Source organism: Mesoplodon mirus (assembly GCF_964341445.2).
Source record: "Mesoplodon mirus genome assembly, chromosome: 1".
Classification (NCBI taxonomy): domain Eukaryota; kingdom Metazoa; phylum Chordata; class Mammalia; order Artiodactyla; family Ziphiidae; genus Mesoplodon; species Mesoplodon mirus.
Genome location: NC_138976.1, coordinates 27063066 through 27088621, shown reverse-complemented (window position 1 = coordinate 27088621; position 25556 = coordinate 27063066). Strand labels below are relative to the sequence as shown.

The 25556-nt window shown below is 42.3% G+C and overlaps 1 protein-coding gene across 1 annotated transcript in view; it reads right to left on the bottom strand.

Annotated features, from left to right (window-relative positions):
* TMEFF1 (transmembrane protein with EGF like and two follistatin like domains 1) overlaps positions 1-25237 on the bottom strand; it is a 94200-nt gene extending 68963 nt beyond the window's left edge. The window contains exon 1 of the mRNA XM_082623788.1: positions 24975-25237. Coding sequence (XP_082479914.1) covers positions 24975-25173 — 199 coding nt within the window. The 5' untranslated portion in view covers positions 25174-25237. The remainder of the gene's footprint in view (positions 1-24974) is intronic.
* Between the last annotated feature and the right edge of the window lie 319 nt (positions 25238-25556).

The window sequence follows — 25556 nt, the reverse complement described above, 5'->3', positions numbered from 1 at the left end:
TTTTGTTGCTCTCTCTCTCACTATTCAAGGCACAAATGACCATCTTTCTAGTCTTTCATCCTGGCTCTGGAGGCTTTATGTTCTTGGTTTTCCTCATCTCCCACTTTTTGCTTGTTCTTCCCTTCCCCCCTTAACCTCTTGCATTAGCTCCTGAGGCTCTATCTTAAGTGTGGGGGTTGCTTTTTTCAATCTGCCTACATTCCTACTGGGAACCTGCACAAGGTCAGGGTTCCAGTTACTGTCTAATGTACATTTTAAAACCCAAGGCAGATAACTATACATTAATAAAGAACTGCTCTGGAAAAGAAGATAAGAATGCATAATATCTTTGCTCAACCACAGGCTTCATCAATTTAAGGGACCATAGAAATAAAAACAATTGCACAATTTGAGAAATAAAATTTAGTGTATTTCTCTTATTTCTTTTCTTTGTAGCCTTAAAGTTCACACTGGGTTCCAATACAATCACACATACCAAACAAGAATAAAGTTTTTATTTTGTCCATGGGTCAAGATCATGCTCTGAGTTAAGACTTGCTATCCTGGCTTGAGATTCTTTTTTGAGTTGTAATGTTTTGCCTGTTGCATTTTAAAAGCACAACGGGATTGCAATCGAGAGCCTAAACCCTCCCTGCCATTAAGATTCTCACATCTCTGTGAGAGTTGTTCAGGCATCTGTTTGCATGAGGGACGAAGGAACGTTTTTAGAGAATAATCATCCTTACTAAAGTGAGGCAGAAAAGCTCAGCCTGATAAACAAAACCTTGGTTGGAAAGGAGGAGTGATCCCAAGCACAGTGTGGTGTCTCATCCAGACTGCCCCAAAGGGTCATCATGACGGAGACAAAGAGGCTAACAATGAGAAACTAAAGAATGTCTTTCACTAAAAACTCTGAAGCACCCAAACAATCCCACTCCTGGGCATATACCTGGAGAAAACCATAATTCAAAAAGTACATGCACCCCAATGTTCACTGCAGCACTATTTGCAATAGCCAGGACATGGAAGCAACCTAAATGTCCATCAACAGAGAAATGGAAAAAGAAGATGTGGTACATATATACAATGGAATATTACTCAGCCATAAAAAAGAACAGAAATAATGCCATTTGCAGCAACATGGGTGGACCTAGAGATTGTCATACTGAGTGAAGTAAGTCAGACACAGAAAGACAAACATCATATGATATCGCTTATATGTGGTATCTAAAAAAAAAAGGGTACAAATGAACTTATTTACAAAACAGAAGTAGAGTCACGAATGTAGAAAACAAACATGGTTACCAGGGGATGGGGGGAGGGATAAATTGGGAGATTGGGATTGACATATACACACTACTATATATAAAATAGACAACTAATAAGAACCTGTTGTATATAGCACAGGGAACTCTACTCAATACTCTCGTAAGGGCCTATATGGGAAAAGAATGTAAAAAAAAAAAGTGGATACATGTATAACTGATTCACTTTGCTGTACACCTGAAACTAACACAACATTGTAAATCAACTATACTTCAATAAAAATTAAAAACAAAAACAAACCAAAAAAAGCTCTGAGGCAACAAGACACAAAGAGCTCCACTTTGATACCCACATGACAAGATATAAGAGGGGTAGAAAAGGGGCTAGGACACCTCACCATCCCTGGCGCAGCAAACCTGGGCAGGCCAGCACAAAGCCAAGGAGATAGTGGTGTCAGGCTCCAAGGTACACCTCTGATACCTAGGAGGAGGTACCAATGCACAACTTCAGGGGCAGCTAACATCACAAGAAAAACAAGACATGCTGTGTGGCAGCGGCCAGAATACATTAGTGAGCCTACATGGTACACCCTTGAGTAACTCCAAAAATAAACTTGGCAAGGAGGCATTCTGTGGGGGCTAGAGGTCCTACATTAACAGGTAAGGGTGAAGAGTCATGAAATTCTGATTATACTGGTTACTTGTCATGTTTTATTTTACACCTATCTTGCTATCAAATCCATGCTATTTTCATGTGTGTTAATGTGGTAAATGTGATTACGTAGTTGATCAGGAAGCAATTATGTATCGCCTATGTATCTAATATTATGCGAAGAATTTGGGATACACGGGAAAGAACATAACAGGGAGCTTATGATCTTGCTAACATATGGAATGATAAGTGATTAATTCAATATAAATATAGTCTATAATAAGGGGGAAATTGTGTTGTACAGACTATGTTTGCTCTAGGAGTTTCAAGAAGTAGGAAATAAAAATGGATTTGAAGTATAGGGCGCAGTGTCAATGATGGCAAGACTTTGCACTGACCTTGAAAAATTAGTAAGACTTTTTCTGATTATAAAACTAATATAGATAGGTTCATTACACAAAATTTAGAAATGGCATTGTTTTAATTGCCCACAACATGTGGTAATATTAAAAGAGAGAGAAAAGAATGTTCTTATCTATGAACAACATTAAGTGAAAGCAGAGACACAAATAATTTAATAGTACGCATAAATATTATCAGTGGTTCCCAAACCATGTTCCTTAGGAAAACTCGTGTCCTAGACTATAATGTACCTTCATTAAAATCAAGTAGAATTTCAGTTTCTCATTTGAAAGGGAAAAACTTCAATGGAGAGAATTTTTTCATTTTAAGTGAGTTTTCTTTCACTTAGATTTCTTAAACCCTCACTATCTGAGATTACTTCCCTGTTAGCTGTCAACAAAACTAATGTTCAACAAATAAGTGAAGAATATTAATAGAAAAATTCCAACAGTGTTTTATTTTTTTTAATGTATCTTTTTTTTTTTTTTTGGCTGCATTGGGTCTTTGTTGCTGCACACTGGCTTTCTCTAGTTGCAGAGAGCGGGGGTTACCCTTTGTTGTGGTGCACGGGCTTCTCATTGTGGTGGCTTCTCTTGTTGCAGAGCACAGCATCTAGACCGCAGGCTCAGGAGCTGTGGCGCACGGGCTTAGCTGCTCCGCGGCACGTGGGATCTTCCCGCACCAGGGCTCGAACCCGTGTCCCCTGCATTGGCAGGCGGATTTTTAACCACTGCGCCACCAGGGAAGTCCTCCAACAGTGTTTTATGAGAACACAAGATCATGAATGTCCCAAGCTCACGAACATATACTTTAAATTGTTTTGTCATTGTGGCCGTTGTGGCTAATTGCCTACTTTGGATCTATTCTCTCCTTCTTACTTAGTAAGGGAACCCCAATTTTGTTCTGGGAAACAAGGTACTCAGCTAAGTAATCTACTTCCCCAAATCCCTTGCTGTGTACCACAGCTGATATATAAGCAATGTCCATTCCTCCTTCCTTCTTCCGTTCTTTGTTCTGTTTGGAAAGTAAACCTCTTGCCTAAGGTTGTGGAAACCATCTTACATGCGTGAAGGTGAAAGCTACAAGGTAAAGATGGTAGACCAGACAGACAGGAGCAAGAGGGTGGAGAGACTTATGGAATCACCACACCCACCCTGGATTTCATCCCTCCAGACTTACTGTTATGGGAAATGAACACATAAAGTCCTTATCATTTAAGCCACTATTGGTCAGGTCACTGATACATGTAAGTTAAAGACAATCCTGACATAATGAGTGCATGTAAATTTAAGATAAACATTTCTAAGGAAAGTCTTAAATAATCTGGTGCTACATCATAGTTTACATGATAAAATTACATTATCGGGCTTCCCTGGTGGCGCAGTGGTTGCGAGTCCGCCTGCCGATGCAGGGGACGTGGGTTCGTGCCCCGGTCTGGGAGGATCCCACATGCCGCGGAGCGGCTGGGCCCGTGAGCCATGGCCGCTGAGCCTGCGCGTCCAGAGCCTGTGCTCCGCAACGGGAGAGGCCACAGCAGTGAGAAGCCCGCGTACCACAAAAAAAAAAAAAAAAAAAAAAAAAAAAAAAAAAATTACATTATCAAGAGCATCATGACTTTCTGGTGCTCTGACTCCTCCCAAATTTGAGAACTACTGCCTTAGCTCAAACTCAGTATAGAAGGAATTCTATATTGGGATCATCTTCTGAATGTTATTTCTTTTCAAGTATTCTGTTCAGTACCAGGCATCAAGAGGGCACTCTACTACCTGTCAGTGATGATGATGATTACACACCTGCCTTCCTGAGCCCAAAATGGAAATTCAGCGAAAAGGATGAGCCATTTCTAAGGCCCTCAAAACTCAGTTCTCCAGATAGAAATATTTTACACAAGGAATCACTCAGCAGAGTGGCTCAAAACAGAAATACTTTGCTCTGGTTACAAATGTGCCAGTCATATAATTCTCTAAATGTAAAACTTGTCTCAATTTTCCTCAACGTTTCAAAGCTGGGGAACAATAAACAGTAAGCGAAGGAACCCTACTTACTGTGAACCTGAACCGCCAGAATCCCCAACTTTTGGCAGCACTAACTAGGTTCAGGCTGCAGTTCAAAATGAGACCTATTAGCACCCCAGAATGATGTTACTTTCCTACCACTGTTCCAATTAAACAGAAGGTAGCTGGAGGATCTTATGAGTTAGCTAGTAATTACAGGAGCCAAAGGCGAATTAACTTTGGAAATGTTACGCCAGAATTGAAGGCTTCTCAATCTCGGCACTACTGACATTTTGGGTTAGCTACTTATTTGTTGGGGGCGGGGGCTATCCTGTTCGCTGCAGGATGTTCAGCAACATCCCTGACCTCCACCCACTAGATGCCAGTAGGACCAGCTGTAACAACCAAAAATGTCTCAACATTACAAAACGTCCCCTAGGGAACAAAATCACCCCCGGGTTAGATCCACTATAAAAGATAAAATGAAAGGTTTTACATTTAATTCTCTAACACAATCATCATAAAGAAAGTGAGTCAAAGAAGCAGCAATCTGCAAGATCTCTGCACATTACTACGGCTGTTTTTCATTTCAATAGGAGTACCCAAATATATTGCCTCCAAGTTTATGTCAAGTCCTGGCTCAGAGTGGGTGCCCCTCCTTTAATAATGTCTTAACCTCTAGAAAGCCTGGCTTCTTCCCCCTTCATATCAAAACTCTATCAAAGGTCAACATGACCTCTATTCTAAAGATCCATACCTTTTTTCTTAGTCTTACAACTCTTTTCTTGACCTTTCTACAGCAGTTGACACACCTGGCCTCCCCTTCCAAACTAATAATCTTCATTATCCCCCCAACTCTCTGACCACTTCCCTTTTAATCACTCCTTTTCCCTTCTCCTACTGCTCAGTCTATGTCACTCTTAGAATTTATTCCCAATTTAATCAACTCTCCAGATTAACCAAAGTATGCTTTTCTCTGTAAAACATACAAACCAATGCCCATGGCTCAATGAATCCTCAAGGCTACTAGGTCACTCTAGAACATTCATGAGTAGTTTAGCTCCAACCAGGAGAGCAGCTCTTGTGCTTCAAGAGTCAGTTATGTATGTTATACAGCTTGTGTATGCCAACTGTATTTGTTATTGTAATTCTGTGGTTTCAACTCTTCATAAGAGTGAAAATAAATTGTTTCTATGAAAGCAAAATTGAATGCTACAGAAAGACTTAAGATGAGTTGCTTTTTACAAATAGCTATTGCCTTAGGTGTAGGCAAGATAAAAACCTAGATTTTTGTATCCACAAGTCTTTAAATTCCTTTTTCACATTTTTTTTTTTTTTTTTTTTTTTTTTTTTTGCGGTACGCAGGCCTCTCACTGTTGTGGCCTCTCCCGTTGCGGAGCACAGGCTCCGGACACGCAGGCTCAGCGGCCGTGGCTCACGGGCCTAGCCACTCCGCGGCATGTGGGATCTTCCCGGACCGGGGCACGAACCTGTGACCCCTGCATCAGCAGGTGGACTCCCAACCACTGCGCCACCAGGGAAGCCCTAAGTTCCTTTTTAAAGCCATTAAAACTGGAATGTGTACTCAATGCATTATGAATCTGGTTTATTCAAGAAAGGGGAAATTCCAGCTATTCTCAAAGAAAAATTCTGGGCCCTCTTTCAAAATACTGTTTAATAAATATATATTTTTAAGTTAAAACACTACATGCATTTATGAATTATTTTGTGACTCCACACTTTAAAAACTTTGATTAACCAACTACCAGAATCTTAAAGCACTGAGACAAGACAGCTCCTACGATATATAAAAATATTCTGCCCTCAGCCATCCCATTGTGATATCTCATTTTACTTCTCTCAGCATTCTCATGCACTCCCACCACTCAAGTCTTCAGTTGCTTTTCTCCAACCTTATTAAAGCCATTTCATCTGCTTTTGCCAGTGCTATTTCCAGCCTTTAGAGCATTGGGCAAAGTCCTATAAATGAATACTTAAATAACACTTAACAATAAGTATTCTTTAAGTACTTATCAACACGTGGAAATTTTCAGTTCATCGCCAGTTGATTCCTTATTGACTCCCCTTCAGGACATGTTCAAACTTTGTACCTTGCTCTTAAGAAAATTTCAATGGGTTTATTCTCATTCTCTAGATGTTAATAGTATTTGGGAAAGCCTGCATACCAATCCAGTCTTACAGGACCCCTGTAGGATGCTTTCACTCCCAAAATAACCCCATCTTGTTCATAACCCCATATCCAACTGCCTACAAGACAGTTCCATGATCTCTACACTGAAAACAGTGGAAATATTAAGAATATTTAATGTTTAAATATTAAATATTTAAACATTAAAATATCACCAGGAAATGGTGTGACACAGCCATGGAACATTAAACAGCTGTTTAAAAGGTTGTATATATTATATAGCAATGTGGAAATAGCTGATGAATGTCAAGTGAAAAGGCAGAAGACAAAGCTATACACATACATCAAGATAATGTATAAAAAACACATATAGGAAAATCCAGCCAGGAAAAAACAAAATTGGTTAACAGGGGCTGTGTTTGCACCAGTTGAACATGGATGATTTTTTCTCTTTAAAAGTTTCTATACCAGTTATATTTAATGGGGTAAAAGACTCAATGTGATTTCAAACAACCCCAGAGACAGCTTGCCATACAATGGACAAAGCGTGAGTTTGGGGGTCAATATGGGCCAGGTTCACATGTTGGTGCTTCACATTGTAGAGTATACCACCTTCCCTAGGTATTGTAATAATTAGATGAGATAATGTATTAAAAAGCAACAGTGCCTAGAACAAGTAGGTATACAACAAAGATTCACTTCCTCTCTTTCCTCAGACCAGTGTGAGAGATACCTTTAATGACACAAATCATTGAAAATCAAACAACAGATCTATCTAGTAAATGTTGACTTCAGGGACTTCCCTGGTGGCGCAGTGGTTAGGAGCCCGCCTGCCAATGCAGGGGACTCGGGTTCGAGCCCTGGTCCGGGAAGATCCCACATGCCACAGAGCGGCTGGGCCTGTGTGCCACAGCTACTGAGCCCACGTGCCACAGCTATTGAAGCCCAGGTGCCCTAGAGCCTTGGAGCCTGTGCTCTGTAGCAGGGGAGGCCACCGCAATGAGAAGTCCGTGTACCACAACTAGAGAAAGCCCGTGCGCAGCAACGAACATCAATGCAGCCATAAATAAATAAATAAATTTATTTATTTAAAAAAATGTTGACTTCAGTCTCAGCAAATGAGATGAATTAGGAATTAAATTCTCTTCAACTTGTTTACTAAATTAACCATATTACATTACTGATTTTCTGCTATAAAGATATGAGGGGGAAAATAAACTGCACTCATACTTCATGATATAAAATCAAAAGCAGTTTACATTAATATTAAACAGCATCCGCAGCAGAGATGACTAAAAGTTCTCTAAGCTATATTTAACAAAAGAAATTCACATGTGCCACATAATTATCTGACTCCAATATTTTTCATCCCATTCTGCACACTACTGCCAAACCACCCTTTGTTAAACACCACTTTGATCATGTCAATCCTCTACCCCAACACCTACAATCATTCCCTGCTGCCTACTTCAATTCTAAATGCCTCTATGTCAGTATGCTTCAGGCAAGGTGATGGGGAGGACAGTCTATTGCAGGATCAGAAAGAAATACCTAGATCTCGAGCTGGGTATTAATGGTACCCAGGGTCTTTCTAACCCTATCAAAGATCTTGAACTTCAACACTCTCTCCCTTACTATTTCTCACTAGCTTGGCAAGCCTGTGTGCTTCACTCTCACAGATACATAAAGTGAAGTCCCATATGGTTGCCAGGGGACAGGGACAGAAGAGTATTGGGACTATTAATAGGTATGGAAATTCTTCTGGGGGGCAATGCAAATGCTTTGTAATTAGATAGTAGATAGTGGCGATGGTTGCATAACATACTGAATATATTAAAAAACACTGAATTGTATACTTTAAAATGGGGAGTTTTATGTTATGTGAATTTATATCTTAATAAAAAATTTTAAAGTTTAAGAATCAGAGAGAATAATCATGTTACCTAAATTTAAAAAAGAAAATGAACAGGCATTATAATTCAGTGTTTAAGAGGCAGACCCTAGAATCAGACCTCCTAGATCAGTATCCTGGCTCTGTCACTTATCAGCTATGTGACACCTTAGTAATTTACCACTCTGTGCCTCCGTTCCCTCATCTGTAAAATGGGGACAATAACACTAAGGACAATAACAGTTCCCATCTCACAATGTTGATGAAGGATTAAATAAAGATAGGGAAAGCACTCAGAGCAGTGCATGACACATCATAAGTGCTATGTTAAGTGTTTGCTATTATTTTTTTATTAACACCAGCTCTGGACAAGGTGTGGAAAATGAGCACTCAAACCAACTATAAAAGTATAAATTGGCAGAACCTCTCACAGCATAATATGGCTGTATACATGGAAATTTTAATTGTCTCTATGCCTTAACCCCACAATTCTATTCTTAGGAAATTATGATAGGGATAGAAGACAAAACATATAAAAATGTAGGTACATGATTGGTAACATCAGCTTTTTTTTTTTAAAGCAGCAAAGTGGAAAAAAACCTAAGTGTCCATATGTTGGGAATTAATTAAATAAGTTATTGATGAGATATTATGCAGCCATGAAAGTATGCAGCAGAAACATATACACTGATATGGAAAGACCAAAATCCATTATGAAGTGGAAAAAAGCAGGTTATAAAACTATATAGGGACTTCTCTGGTGGTCCAGTGGTAAAGAATCTGCCTTCCAATTCAGGGGAGGCGGATTTGATCCTTGGTCGGGGAACTAACACCCCACATGCTGCAGGGCAACTAAGCCCACACGCCACAACTGCTGAGACCTCACGCCTCAACTAGAGCCTGCATGCCGCAAACTACAGAGCCCACGAGCTCTGGAGCCCGCGCACCACAACTAGAGAGAGAAAACCCACACACCACAACTAGAAGGAAGCCCGCGCAACACAGCCAAGAGCCCTCGCTGCAATGAAAGATCCCACATGCTTCAACGAAGATCCTGCATGCCACAGCTAAGACCCAACGCAGCCAAAAAAATAAAGAAAAATAAACTATATAATTATAATGCAATTTATATTTTGCAACATATACATGTTTATATAAGTATTTTAAAATTCTGCATGTATATTCAGTATTTCCTCCATCAAAAAATTTAAAATATCAATAAATAAATCTAAATACAAAAAAAACCCTCTGGTTCTATTTCTTTTTTCTTTTTTTTTTTTTTTCTTTTTTTGGCCGCTCCACACGGCTTGTGGAATCTTAGTTCCCCGACCAGGGATCGAACCTGGGTCCACAGCAGTGAAAGTACTGAGTCCTAACTACTGGACCGCCAGGGAATTCCCATCTCTGGCTCTATTTCAAACCACTATTCCTTAGTGTCTGCAATACCAAATGGAATGGGAGGTAGCCAGAAACCAGAAGTCACCCACAAGGACAAAAATCTACAAAACAACCTGCAAGTTGGCACGGAAGAAACTGATATTAACTATTTTAAAAGAGAACTTTAAAAGGACTTCACAAACTCTGGTGCATTAGAAAGAGTTCCAGATTGAGAGTTTTGATTATTTGATTAAGTAACTATGTAATTTTGGCCAACACTAAATCTCTCTGAGAAATCCCAGTTCCTTAGAGTAAAAATGGGTATAATATCCCTCCTCACAGGGTTGCAAAGATTAAATGACATCTTTACAAAAGACCACTGGAAACTGTAAAGGTTACTTCTCCCCTTTGGGACAGAAACTCTGATACAACCACAACCTTAAACCATGGCAAACTGTTATAAAATAGTGAATAATTTTTTTAAAAAACTAAGTTTAATTAAATGGTAATTAGGAAGCACTTATGGTCTGAACATGGAGAAGGAAACAATGGTAAACATAATGGTACCACCTAAAAAATATCTCAAACTACTTTAAAATGAAAAAAAACTATGAAAAAATGAACACAAGACACTAAACAAAGACTGAGCTGACTTGTGAACAATAGAGGATCTAAATATACAATAAGGCTATAAATAACAGAATTGAAATAGAAATATCAGCAGTTTAGATTCACTTGTAAAACGGTATTATACGAAAGCTGACAAGGCAAAATAAGCTAAACTTAAAAATTCCAAAAGATCTTTCCTGTGAACAATAGTGGCTCCAGGTTAAACAGGATATGCCAAAGCAAACACCCATATAAAGGAAAAAGTTCAACTTTTTCTGGTATAAATTGAAATAGTTTCAGCGTAAACATTACGATACTGCAGAGGAGAATGGCAATCATCACAGACTTCTTTACATTTTTCCATATTCCTCAAATTTCTTATATCAAACAAATACTGCCTTTATAACAAAGAAAAAAGGTGTGGGTTTTTTTTTCCTTTTTCTTTTTTTTTCTCTGCTTTTTTTTTTTTTTAAAAACCATGGAAAAGAAAGACTCAGAATATTTGCACAAAAATGAGAGGAATGGCACCATGGCTGAAAAGTTTCTGAAGGCAGAAGAATATGTTAAGAACTTTAGAATTCAAAAAATGATGAAACTACTGAGCCATGAAAAATACATGACACTTGTAAAAAGGAAATAGATTCAAATAGTAACAAAAGATTAACAGTAAATCATCTAATAAACTAAAAGCAAATACTGAGGGAGTTTTAAGATTTAAATATAGAATTTCAAAGTGCATGAGAAGAAAAATATGCAAAATCCTAAATGTTTCATTTCTCCCATGAGAGAAGCTAATAATGGAATTAATAGTAAGAATAATGAAAATAGTTCTGCTAAAACAATGTTTCTAATAATGTAGAAAAGGGGGGAGAGGGAAGGAGGAGGTAAATGGGTTGACATTATCTCCCAATTCAGCTTTTAAAAAATTGAGGGCTTCCCTGGTTGAGAATCTGCCTGCTAATGCAGGGGACACAGGTTCGAGTCCTGGTCTGGGAGGATCTCACATGCCGCAGAGCAACTAGGCCCGTGAGCCAAACTACTGAGCCTGCGCATCTGGAGCCTGTGCTCCCAACAAGAGAGGCCGCGATAGTGAGAGGCCCGGGCACCGTGATGAAGAGTGGCCCCCGCTTGCCGCAACTAGAGAAAGCCCTTGCACAAAAAAGAAGACCCAACACAGCCAAAAATAAATAAATAAATATTTTTTAAAATTGAAAATTTACACGCCATTAGAGAAATCACATATATAGGGGATGGGCTTCCCTGGTGGCGCAGTGGTTGAGAGTCCACCTGCCAATGCAGGGGACACGGGTTCGCGCCCCGGTCCGGGAAGATCCCAAATGCCGCGGAGCGGCTGGGCCCGTGAGCCATGGCCGCTGAGCCTGCGCGTCCGGAGCCTGTGCTCCACAGGGGGAGAGGCCACAGCAGTGAGAGGCCCGCGTACTGCAAAAAAAAAAAAAATATATATATATATATATATAGGGGAAATGAGGGATAACATATATGAACTTAAAAGATGGTTGGTTATAATCAAAAAGACAGGGCTTCCCTGGTGGCGCAGTGGTTGAGAGTCCGCCTGCCGAGGCAGGGGACGCGGGTTCGTGCCCCGGTCCGGGAAGATCCCACATGCCGCGGAGTGGCTGGGCCCGTGAGCCATGGCCGCTGAGCCTGCGCGTCCGGAGCCTGTGCTCCACAGGGGGAGAGGCCACAGCAGTGAGAGGCCCACGTACCGCAAAAAAAAAAAAAAAAAAAAAAAAGACAATAACAAGTATTGGCCAGAATATGGAGAAATTAGAACCCTCAAACATTGCTGGTGAAAATGTAAAAAACGGTGCAGCCACTTTGGAAAACAGTTTGGCAGTTCCTCAAAATGTTAAACATAGACTTACCATGTGACCCAGCAATTCTACTCCTAGGTATGTACCCAAGAAAACTGAAAACATATGTGCACACAAAAATGTGTACATGAATGTTCATAGCAGCATTATTCATAATAGCTCAAAAGTAGAAACAAACCAAATGTCCATCAGGTGATGAATGGATAAACAGAATGTGGTATTATCCATACAATGAACTATTATTTGGTCATAAAGAGGAATGAAATTCTGATACATGCTATGACATGGATGAACCTTGAAAATATTATGCTAAGTGAAAGAAGCCAATCACCAAAGGCCACATATTGTATGATTCCACTTACATGCAATGTCTAAAATTGGCAAATCTACAGCAAAAGATAGATTAGTGGTTGCCTAGGGCTGTGGGAGTGGGGTTTGGGGAGTGACTGCTAAAGAATATAAGGTCTCTGTTGGGGAGGACAAAAATGTTCCAAAATTGATTGTGATGATGGTTGCACAACCTTGTGGCTATACTAAAAACAACTGGATTTTACATTTTAAAAGATAATCATGATAATGGAGGGTAGCACAAATATCATAATTATTTCACTTAATGTAAATGGGCTGAATACCTATGAAAGCAGAATGGTCTACATATACATTGGGAAACAAATCCCAACACTTAAAACTAAAAAACAAACACAAATCCAAAAAGGAATGGGCAACATTATGACTTCAGGAGATTCTTTAAATCTGCCTTGCACAAAAATAAAAAGTACAACAAAAAATGAAACAAAAACTATACAATGTATATGGCCCTAACAGAATAACAAAAATATAAGAAAAATTGTGAAAAATAAACCTGTATCATAACTGGAGGCTTCAATGTTTCATTAACAATAGATGACAACGCAAAGAATTAAAAGTACAGAACTGATATAAAGCATAAATTAAACCATTTCCCTTGGTAGAAGCCAACTTGGCAGAGTCAGGTTCAGAAAAGAAAGATTTAGATATATAGATATAGATATAATATAGATATAGATGTAAGGTAGATAGAGATATACATACATAGAGATAGAGATATACATACATAGAGATAGAGATAGATAGGCTTAGATACAGAAAGAGACTATGATAGAGCAAATGTGGTGAAACCTTAATTGGGAAATCTGGGTATACTACATCAACTTATCTCAAAGTTTGAAATTCAAAAATTTGTTTTAAGTAAAATTAATAGTTATATAATAGGAGGGCTTCCCGGGTGGCGCAGTGGTTAATAGTCCGCCTGCCAATGCAGGGTACACGGGTTTGAGCCCTGGTCCGGGAGGATCCCACATGCCGCGGAGCAACTAAGCCCGTGCGCCACAACTACTGAGCCTGTGCTCTAGAGTCCGTGAGCCACGACTGCTGAGCCCACGTGCCACAACTACTGAAGCGCGGGCGCCTGGAGCCCATGCTCCACAACAAAAGAGGCCACCTCAGTGAGAGGCCCGTGCACTGCAGGGAAGAGCGGCCCCCGCTCGCCGCAACTAGACAAGAGGAAGCCCACGTGCAGCAACGAAGACCCAACGCAGCCAAAAATAACTTAATTAATTAATTAATTTTTAAAAAATAGTTATACAATAGGAGACTAAGAAGCCAAGGAAATAACACTTTCTTTTCTGAGGTATATTTCATAAAATGTGTTCTCATACTAGAACGCAGAGACACAGCTAGTTCTAACGTGAAAACCTAGAAATTCTATGACACATTCTTAGACCATAATGCAAAACCACAAAACAATCTATCTGTAACATATCTAAATTCATAAATTTTACAACAATGATGAAAGAAATGTTATCATAAATGCCTGTGGTCTTAAGGGAAAAAAAAACAATGATCTGTTTCCACCTCAAGAATTCAGAAAGAAAAAAAAGGGAAAGTTGAAAAAGAGGAAGTACTAAAACTAAGATATAAAATTAATAAAGGAAAACTAAATATGATAAAAATATCATTAGAGTGTTTCAAGGAAAATCGTATAGTCAGAGATAGCAGGGTAGCTTTCAAATACGAAGAGGTAGGAGGTGGATTCAAGGCAAAGGTTGAGAAGGAAAAGAACAGAGTGCAGCACTGTTGGTGGGAATGTAAATTGATACAGCCACTATGGAGAACAGTATGGAGGTTCCTTAAAAATCTAAAAATAGAACTACCATAGGACCCAGCAATCCCACTACTGGGCATATACCCTGACAAAACCATAATTCAAAAAGAGTCATGTACCACAATGTTCATTGCAGCTCTATTTACAATAGCCAGGACATGGAAGCAACCTAAGTGTCCATCGACAGATGAATGGATAAAGAAGATGTGGCACATATATACAATGGAATATTACTCAGCCATAAAAAGAAACAAAATTGAGCTATTTGTAGTGAGGTGGATGGACCCAGAGTCTGTCATACAGAGTGAAGTAAGTCCGAAAGAGAAAAACAAATACCGTATGCTAACGCATATATATGGAATCTAACAAAAAAAAATGGTCATGAAGAACCTAGGGGCAGGACAGGAATAAAGACACAGACGTAGAGAATGGACATGAGGACACGGGGAAGGGGAAGGATAAGCTGGGACGAAGTGAGAGAGTGTCATGGCCATATATACACTACCAAATGTAAAACAGATAGCTAGTGGGAAGCAGCCACACAGCACAGGGAGATCAGTTTGGTGCTTTGTGACCACCTAGAGGGGTCGGATAGGGAGGGTGGGAGGGAGATGCAAGAGGGAGGAGATATGGGGATATATGTATACATATAGCTGATTCACTTTGTTATAAAGCAGAAACTAACACACCATTGTAAAGCAATTATACTCCAACAAAGATGTTAAAAAAAAAAAAGAACAGAGTTCAGCAGAAGTTGCAAGGAGTACAGGCAGGAGAGGTGCTCAGATGGTAAGGATTTGAAACTGCAGAAATAAGGATTTGCATTTAAGTTGGTGATGGTGAGTAACAGGAATGAGGGAAGGAATACACACCAATTTGACCCTCCTCCAAACAAGCTCTCCATCCCAAATCAAGAGCATCACAGTTCATCCCGCCTCCTATGGCAGGTGATCCAGAAGCTAAGGGAGAAAAAGGTCAATGAAAGGATGGCTGGGTAGGGACTAACAAAGTGAACAGCTGATGCCCCACTAGACAACTCTGGAGGATTTCTGCCACGTGGCAAGAGCCTAATGTTACCAATACCTCCAAGTTTAGAAGGGCAGACCACAATCCAGATTTTTAAGTGACACCTCAAGATTTTTAATGGTTAACAACCAATGCAATTTTTAAAAATACAGTGCAGGCCAAACAAGTCCTCTGACTTCTCCCCATTTCCACTACTGTTATCTTCCACCATGCTCCCAGTCTCTTCCCTTCTCCCTTTCATCTTCAACAATTCCAGACTTTGTTTTCTAAAACCACAATGTCACTCGAATCCTTTAAGTTTCCCTTTGTCTTCAGAGCAAGTGCCAAACCTTCAGCTCAGCCTTCAAGGCCTTCCTCTAACATTGTGGCAGTTGTGCAACTCACCTCCTGCCTTAATCCCCACATCCCAGTATCCCCAAATATTCCCCTAGCTGTTGCATCTTTGTACCTTTTCCAACAGCATTCCCATGGCCCAGAGAATACCCCTTCCAACTCTTCTCAGTTTCTACGTTCATTCAGTCATTAATTCCACAAATAAATATGAGATGGGGGGCTCCCCTGTTGGCACAGTGGTTAAGAATCCGCCTGCCAATGCAGGGGACATGGGTTCGAGTCCTGGTCCGGGAAGAGCCCACATGCCGCGGAGCAGCTAAGCCCGTGTGCCACAACTACTGAGCCTGCGCTCTAGAGCCCGCATGCCACAACCACTGAAGCCTGCGCGCCCTAGAGCCCATGCTCCTCAACAAAAGAAGCCACCGCAATGAGAAGCCCGCGCACTGCAACGAAGAGTAGACCCTGCTCGCCTCAACTAGAGAAAGTCCGCGCGCAGCAACAAAGACCCAACACAGCCAAAAATTAATTAATCAATTAATTTAAAATATATATATATGAGATGGGCATCTAATTTTGTGCCAGACACAGTTCTAGGCACAGATAACACAGCGGTGAAAGAAACAGACAAAAATCCCTGCCCTCATGGATCTACACAGAGGAGTCGGAGAATAAGTAACATGTATAACAGGTCACACAGGAAAAGGTGCTTTGGAGCAGGAAGAAAACATAAATGAGGATTAGAGTGGGAGAGGGGCAGAATGGGTGGAAGGTGGAAAAGCGTGCAATTTTAAGGCATCATTTTGCAAGTGATATTAAAGACGTGAAGGAGATGAGGGGATAAACAACTGGGACAAGAAGGTTCCAGGCAAAAGGAACATCAACAGCAAAGGCCTCAGGCAAAAGTGAGGCTGGTGTTTCAGGCTGACATTCTGCCTGTAAAGCCCAGCTAGAGTGCCACTTATTCAGAGAAAGTGTTGTTTTCATTCCTAGAAATCATAATTATTCATTCCCTCAACACTGTATCTGTATCTTCCTTAGGGCACCTTGCATAGTGGAAACTCTCACTGATAAATTAATCATAAAAGTCAGGTAGAGCAAGGAATCATTTTTCAAAATGACACATACATATTATAATCATTTTTAACTTTAAACATATAAATGTACATTCATTTCCTCATGTAGCATCAGGACCTTTGGGCCTGCCAAATGCAGCTCCCCCCTTCCTTGGATAAACCACACTCATAATCCATTATCTACAATGTCCGTTTTCCTCTCTTTTACAGTAGAACGGGACTTTAAAATACTTGCAAAGTTTTCTAGGAGCAGAGTCCTTCCAGAGATTTATAAGGTTTCCCAATCTGTTTCAGCTGTCTTGACCACAATGTAATTCACTGAAAGGCAATTCTTTCAGCTTCATGCCTTTATCAAGTCTTTCCAAAGCAATGCATAAAAACAATTCCTTGTGCATTCACATTTCATCTATTTGAGTAATATTTATTAATTTATACTCACAAGTACCAGTGGTATAAGTAAATCTGAGAACAAACACAACTAATTCTTGGTAAGCAGAGAAATCAAATGATACACAGACAAACCAGAGTTAACCTACCCCTGGAGCATCTGTGTGCTGTGGGATTTGGACAGTATGGTTTACTAAGGGAATGTTTAATACAGAAAGTTAAAATCAAGCCCAGCAAAGGATCTGAATAGACATTCTTCCAAACAAGATATATAAATGGCCGTTACACATATAAAAATGTGCTCAACATCATTAGGGAAATGCAAATCGAAACCACATTGATCCACAACTTCAACTAGGACTCCAACTAGGATGACTATAATCAAAAAGACAATAACAAGTGTTGGAGAGGATGTGGAGAAATTAGAACCCTCATACAGTGCTGGGGAAAATCTAAAATGGTTGCAGTTCTTTAGGAAAGTTTGCTAGTTCCTCAAAATGTTAGAGTTAAACAAGAAAATTGAAAACATATGTCCACACAAAGACTTGTACATGAATGTTCACAGCAGCATTTTTCATAACAGCCAAAAAGTGTAAACAACCCAAATGTCCATCAACTGACAGAAAAACAAAATGTGCCATATACATCCATACTGTGGAATATTACTCAAACATAAAAAGGAATAAAGTTCTGATACATGCTACAACATGGATGACTCCTGAAAATGTCAGGCTAATTGAAAGAAGCCAATCACAAAAGGCCACATACTGTATGATTCCATTTACATGCAATGTCCAAAATAGGCAGATCCATAACGTCAGAAATAAGATTAGTCATTGCTAAGGGCTGGGGGGAAAGAGGAACATGGAATCACTGTTAATAGGTATGGGATTTCTTTTGGGGGTGAAATGTCCTGGAATTAGATAGTGGTGATGACTGTACAACTTTGTGACTATACTAAAAATCACTTAACTGTACACCTTTTTTTTTTTTTTTTTTTTTTTTTTTTTTTTTTGCGGTATGCGGGCCTCTCACTGTTGTGGCCTCTCCCGTTGTGGAGCACAGGCTCCGGACGCACAGGCTCAGCGGCCATGGCTCACGGGCCCAGCCGCTCCGCGGCATGTGGGATCCTCCCAGACCGGGGCACGAACCCGTATCCCCTGCATCGGCAGGCGGACTCTCAACCACTGCGCCACCAGGGAGGCCCCTGTACACCTTTTAAAAATTCCATTCATGCCCCGGTCCGGGAGGATCCCACATGCCGTGGAGCGGCTGGGCCCGTGAGCCATGGCCACTGAGCCTGCGCGTCCAGAGCCAGTGCTCCGCAGTGGGAGAGGCCACAACAGTGAGAGGCCCGCGTACCGCAAAAAATATATATAATAATAAAAATTCCAGTGCTGTCAGTGTTCAATAAATGCTTACTTTTGAGTGGGGTGGAGGGAAGTGGGAGAAAGCCCAGGTCTAGTAAATAGAAATTTCCTGTGTATATTTATAAGAGGCTAACTAACCACCTCTGTTGGAACATAAGGCCCTTGAAGGCAGAGATGACCTCTCATATATTCCCTTAATATCTAGTATATTAGGTTATACTAAGCAGGTATTCAATCAAGTTTCACTAAATAAGTTAATAAACACCCACATATTACATACCAGGGATCTAGAAATGTCCTGTTCAAGATTTTATACTAATTAGGAAAAATTCACTTTTTATTCCCCAAAATCCTGAATTGCCACTAAAAAGGCACTTCTGTTAGGTCCCATTTGTTTATTTTTGTTTTTATTTCCATTACTCTCGGAGATGGATCCAAAAAATTATTGCTTCAACTTATATCAGAGTATTCTGCCTATGTTTTTCTCTATGAGTTTTATAGTATCTGGTCTTACATTTAGGTCTTTAATCCATTTTTAGTTTACTTTTGTACATGGGGTCAGAGAATGTTCTAATTTCATTCTTTTATTTATTTGTTTGTTTGTCTGTTTATTTTTTGCCATGCCACACAGCTTGCAGGATCTTAGTTCCCTGACCAGGGATCAAACTTGGGCCCCGGCAGTGAAAGTGCCAAGTCCTAACCATGACCACCAGGGAATTCCCTCCAATTTCATTCTTTTACACATAGCTGTGCAGTTTTCCCAGCACCACTTATTGAAGAGATTGTCTTTTCTCCATTGTATATTCTGCCTTTGTCATAGATTATTTGACCATAAGTGCATAGGTTTATTTCTGGGCTTTGTACCCTGTTCCATTGATCTATATGTCTGTTTTTGTGCCAGTACCATACTGCTTTGACTATCGTAGCTTTGTAGTATAGTCTGAAGTCAGGGAGCGTAATTCCTCCAGCACCGCTCTTCTTTCTCAACATTGCTTTGGCTATTCAGGGTCTTTTGTGTTTCCAGATTTTTTGTGTTTACAGATTTTAAAATTTTTTGTTCTATTTCTATGAAAAATGCGATTGGTAACTTGATAGGGATTGCACTGAATCTGTAGATTGCCTTGGACAGTATGGTCATTTTATTTATTTATTTTAAATTTATTTATTTTTGGCTGCATTGGGTCCTCATTGCTATGTGCAGGCTTTCTCTAGTTGTGGCAAGTGGGGGCTACTCTTCATTGTGGTGCATGTGCTTCTCATTGCGGTAGCTTCTCTTGCTGCAGAGCACATGCTCTAAGCATGTGGGCTTCAGTAGTTGTGGCTCATGGGCTCTAGAGTGCAGGCTCAGTAGCTGTGGCATACGGGCTTAGCTGCTCCACAGCATGTGGGATCTTCCCGGACCAGGGATCAAACCCGTGTCTCCTGCATTGGCAGGCGGATTCTTAATCACTGTGCCACCAGGGAAGTCCCAGTATGGTCATTTTAACAACACTGATGCTTCCAGTCCAAGAACACGGTATATCTTTCCATCTGTTGTGTCATTTCAATTTCTTTCATCAGCGTCTTACAGTTTTTGGAATACAGGTCTTTTGCCTCCTTAGGTAGGTTTATTCCTAGGTATTTTATTCTTTTTGTTGTGATGGTAAATGGGAGTGTTTCCTTAATTTCTCAACAAGGCACTTCTCTTAATCTGAAGTTTATATCATCCATTTATATCATCCTTACCACCACCACAATCCAGAGGATCCACTTCTAATTCCCGTGACATTTTAAAAACCTACTTCAAATTCTCCACCTTACGTCTCTCACCAATGCGGCTTATTGGTCTCTCTGAATGTTTTTCTTTCTCTTTAACCCCATTCCCTAAGACATCTATGTCTCACATGTTTAGCCTCATTTTTTCTTCTCTAACACCCTAGAGCCAAAAAAGACTATTATCATTATCTCCACATTATAAATGAAAAAGGGGGGTGCATATCTAAGGTTACCTGGTCTCCTGGGTTCAAGGTTCATTTTTCTTCACATATATCCTGTATTTCCAGACTTTTTTCTCTTTGGATGAACATGGATCTTTCTGATAAGTTAGATTTTTAAAAGAATAAGTACAACTAAAAAGATATAAAATCAAAACAATAAGTATAAAGTCCACAATGAGTGGAGAACTGAGACAGAGGACAATTTTTTTTTAAAGTCTTGTTTAGAACAAGAAGAAATAAACAAAGGGCCCACTGCTTAGGAAAGATGTTGTAATATCAAGAGATAACAGGGATAATACAGATCCTTTCAGTTTCTTCTTTGTTTACGTAATCTTCTCCAAAGAGCATGATTTTCAAACTAGGAAAGGTAGAACTCTGATAAAACAAAGCTAACATCTAAGGTAAGTGGCAGGGAAAGTGGACAGTAAGGTAATAGAGAGCTAGTTCAAAAGAATTTGCTTTCTGATCCAAACAAATCATACTCCATGGTACTGAAAAAACTTTAAGAATCTGACTGCTGATTATCTAAGCTATCTTGACAACGTGCCAGAAGACCAGAAATGAGAGAATGCATTCTCAATTTTCAAAAAAGGAGAAATGGAAATCCAGGAAAAAAATCCATAAGTAAAGTTGCCACATATCCACTGAAAAACTCTAGAATGGGTAAATAAGTTTTTGAACACAATAAAAAGAAAAAGCCACCATGTGCTCTTGATTAAGGCAGACTATATGACATTTGCTTCTTGATATGATTACTAAAATGGAAAATGGATGATACAGACATATATATATATACTGATTCAAACAAGACAATCTGACAGAATCTTTTAATGATAGGCTGGCAAACAAAATGGGAAAATGTTGAACAGCAGAAGCTCAAAAATCTGTTAAATGCAACTAGGAGGATGCATAGCTGGCTGAACATCTGGTTGATTAATGTATCAACATCAACCGATTTAGAAGCAAGTCTGCAGTAAAATATCACATAGTTCCATTCTTTTCCACAATCTAGACAACTTCTATTAATTCAATAAAGCCACAGATCTGCTCTTCACATTTACAAGGGCCACAAAGCTGTGAGTGACCCAACTCACACAGCCAGACAGAATCAGGCTTCAGAAAGGTCAGAGTAGGCTGAAATGACGGTCCAAAACCCAAAATGAAAATCAACAGGGAGTAAAGGCCAGCATTTAGATTTTAAAACTCAAACATGTAAAGGAGTAAACTTTGTGGAAAATACCTGGGTACTAAAAAAGTCTGTGCACAATCTCAACCTGCATTAATAGATGCCTATGTTCAGACTGGAGTATTATAGCTCTCTAATTAATCAACTTAAAAAAATTTATTTTCCGGGGCTTCCCTGGTGGCACAGTGGTTAAGAAACCACCTGCCAGTGCAGGGGACACGGGTTCGAGCCCTGGTCTGGGAAGATCCCACATGCCACAGAGCAACTAAGCCCATGCGCCACAACCACTGAGCCTGTGCTCTAGAGCCCTCAAGCCACAACTACTGAGCCCACATGCCACAACCACTGAAGCCCGTGCGCCTAGAGCCCGTGCTCCGCAACAAGAGAAGCCACCGCAATGAGAACCCCGCACACCGCAATGAAGAGCAGCCCCGGGGCTTCCCTGGTGGCACAGTGGTTAAGAATCCGCCTGCCAATGCAGGCGACACGGGTTCGAGCCTTGGTCCAGGAAGATCCCACATGCCATGGAGCAACTAAGCCCGTGCGCCACAACTACTGAGCCTGCGCTCTAGAGCCCGCAAGCCACAACTACTAAGCCCGCGTGCTACAACTACTGAAGCCCACGCGCCTAGAGCCCGTGCTCTGCAGCAAGAGAAGCCACTGCAATGAGAAGCCCACGCACCGCAACGAAGAGTAGCCCCCACTCGCTGCAACTAGAGAAAGCCCGCACGCAGCAAGGAAGACCCAATGCAGCCAAAAATAAATAAATAAATTCATTTTTTAAAATTTTATTTTTCATATGAATCATTCCCAGGTCTTCATCCTAGAAAGAGTTATGACAAGAATCTACAAATATCATTTAGTTAAAACTCTAGCTTTAGACCCAGTTATTCAAGTATATCTTAGCATTAGGAAACATTTTATTTGATGAGCGTAATTTACTATTATATATATCAAAATATCAATATACCCTTGAAAGAAGACTCAGATATTATTAAATCTAAATCCCTCTTTTAATAAAAGGGGAAACTAAGAAGAATTAAGTAACTTGCTCCAAATCACACAGTTGCTTAGCAAGGGCCCAAATCCCCAAATCAGTCCCTTTTTTCCACACCATGTGGGTTTCCAGCCCTGTATGTCCTTTCTTAAAACTTATACTATCCATAGAGTTAGAATGCATACACAAAAACATCTGTCAATACACACTTTATTTTGCTAAGGACAAATTATCTCAGCAAGAACAAATAACCACAGCACATTAGCCCATAAAATATTTTGACAGGGTGTGATCACTTACTAGTTTGATAACCAGTATTTGTTACAAAAAGGCACTCTAATATACAAATGACTTTTATTTTTAACCATTAAAGTGTGATTAATGGTTAAAATATTATCCCATATTCCACTTAACATTAGAAAAATAGGGACTTCCCTGGTAGCGCAGTGGTTAAGAATCTGCCTGCCAGTGCAGGGGACACAGGTTCCGAGCCCTGGTCAGGGAAGATCCCAGATGCTGTGGAGCAACTAAGCCTGTGCGCCACAACTACTGAGCCTGTGCTCTAGAGCCCACGAGCCACAACTACTGAGCCCACATGCCACTACTACTGAAACCCGTCCACCTAGAGCCCGTGCTCTGCAACAAGAGAAGCCCGTGCACCCCAACTAGAGAAAGCCCACACACAGCAACGAAGACCCAGCACAGCCAAAAATAAAGTTTTTTTTAATTAGAAAAATAAAGTAAAAGTTATTTCATGGATGGAAAAGTTTTAATGGATACACTGTTGTTTACTATGCTAACCCCTCCCCCATCATAAAACATGCCATTATGAAAATTATTAAAAGATTTTTAGACCTTCAAACCTTAACAGCAGGCCAAAGGTTTTCTTCATGTAGGGTAGCATAAGCATCTGTGCTGAGGCCCTCTGGCTCCCTCCTCACTCCCCCCAAAACAATGCCCCTTCAAGAGCTCTTTGGGTACAAAGGTTGTCTGGCAGGCAGACCAGCCGGATTCCCTGTGGCCTGTCCACCCTCTCTTTCCCCCTCTCCCCCACCCCCCATGCTGCTTCTCCCACCCTTGGTTCAAAGAAGACAAGTGGAGAATGAGAACTGGTAAAAGGGCAAGTTAGCAAGGCTGTGGCTTATGATCACTAGCATCTGCCAGGCCAGCTCCAGGAGGACCTACCCACCCCTAAATGAGACCTGGAAGCCTCTCCTTGCCCCAGGGCTCCTCTGGGACCCATAGTGAAAGGAAAAGGGAACTTCACGGCCAGGATACCCTCCTCCACAGTCTCGTCCCCAGCAGGCTCTTTGTTTCCAGCAGCTGCGGGGGTGCAGACGGCCTTGGAGAGAGGGGAGAGGTCACTCCTGTACTCCCGTGCTCCCGTGGCTGCCAACCTCCAGGCCCTCCCGCAAAGCAGACAAACGCACGCACACGATCACTTCCTCGGAACCGCTTCCCTCCTTCCACACCACCTTAACCCGGCTCACACCTTGCTGCACAGAGGCACTCCCTGAGACCTAACTGCCTCTTTCTGTTAGCCAAATCCTACACAGGATGATTCCCTAGCTAACCTCCCTCTGAATCGACACAAACGAGGTTCACCCCAGGACCCGCACCCTTCCTCTTCAGTGCATACCCCCGGCACATCCCTGAGCTCCTGGCTTCATCCAGCGCAACACACAAAAGCAGAGGGTCACTTCCCGGGCCCCAGGACCTTCCCTGCTCATATCCACAGACCCGGGGTCACTCCAAGCTCCGAGCGCCCACCTCTCAACCCAAAAGACACACACACACTGTCACTCTCCTCGGTCAATCTGCGTCCTCTGGGCCACCCGTTCCCTTTACCCACACGACCCCTCTGAAACCCGAGTGCCCGAAGAAGGAATCTCCCCAGCGCACGGTCACTCCCCTGGCCTCTCACCGTCACACATACACACAGAAAATCCCTGCCTGGGGCCGCCCTCCCTCCCCTGAGCCTTCACAACACAAACACGCGCTCCCGCGTGTACACCCACGATCATACGGGGGCCCCGGCCGCTGCCTCCCCTTCGCCGGCCGGGCCTCACCTCCTCCCAACACTCCCGGCCGCCCGCGCCCAGCCACCCGGCACACACGGACGCACGCACAGCCACTCCCCGGCCCCACGCCGGTCCCCAAGCCCGCACCGCGCGCTTGCGCCCTGCCCCGCGCCCTCGCTCACCCTCGGCCCAGCTCCCGGGACCCCCACGCCCGGGCCCGGCCCAGCCGGGTCGCGGGGACCTGCAGGGAGGCGGCAGCGGGAGCGGAGGGAGGGAGGGGCCGCAGGGGCGCGCTCCGGCCAGTCCTACCTGAGCAGTTGATGCTCTTGCCTTTGCCGCCGGGACAGTCCCCGCCGCCGCCGCCGCCGCCGCCACCCGGGGGCTGGTTGGACGCGCGGCTCCCGGGCAGAGAGAAAGCGAAAAGCAGAAGCACCGACGTGTAGCAGCAGAAGGCGAGCGGGGGCGCGGCCGGCAGCCGGAGCGGCGCCTCAGCGGCCGTGGCGCCCATGACTGGCGCCCCTGGACGGCGGGAAGCGCAGGGAAGCGCAGGCCCCGGGCATCCAGCCGCGCGCCAGGAGCCCCGCCGCTGCCTCGGCGCCAACTACCAGCCGCGCCGCTGCGCCCGGGAGCAGCCCCCCAGCATCCCCGCCCCACCCGCAGCGCCCGCCAGGCCCTGGCCCGCCGTGCTCGGGACGGAGTCGGAGGGTCGGGACGGGTGCGCGCGAGGGTTCGAGCCCGCGCCAGAGAGACCGAGGCCGGGGGACGAGCGGGCGCGCGCGCGGCGGGAAGGGGTCGTGGGGCGGGGGTCGCGGGGCGGGGGCAGGCCCAGCCCCTCGCTCGCCTGCTTGCCTTCCCTTTGTGTCCGCAGCCGTCGCCGCCGCGTCACAAAAG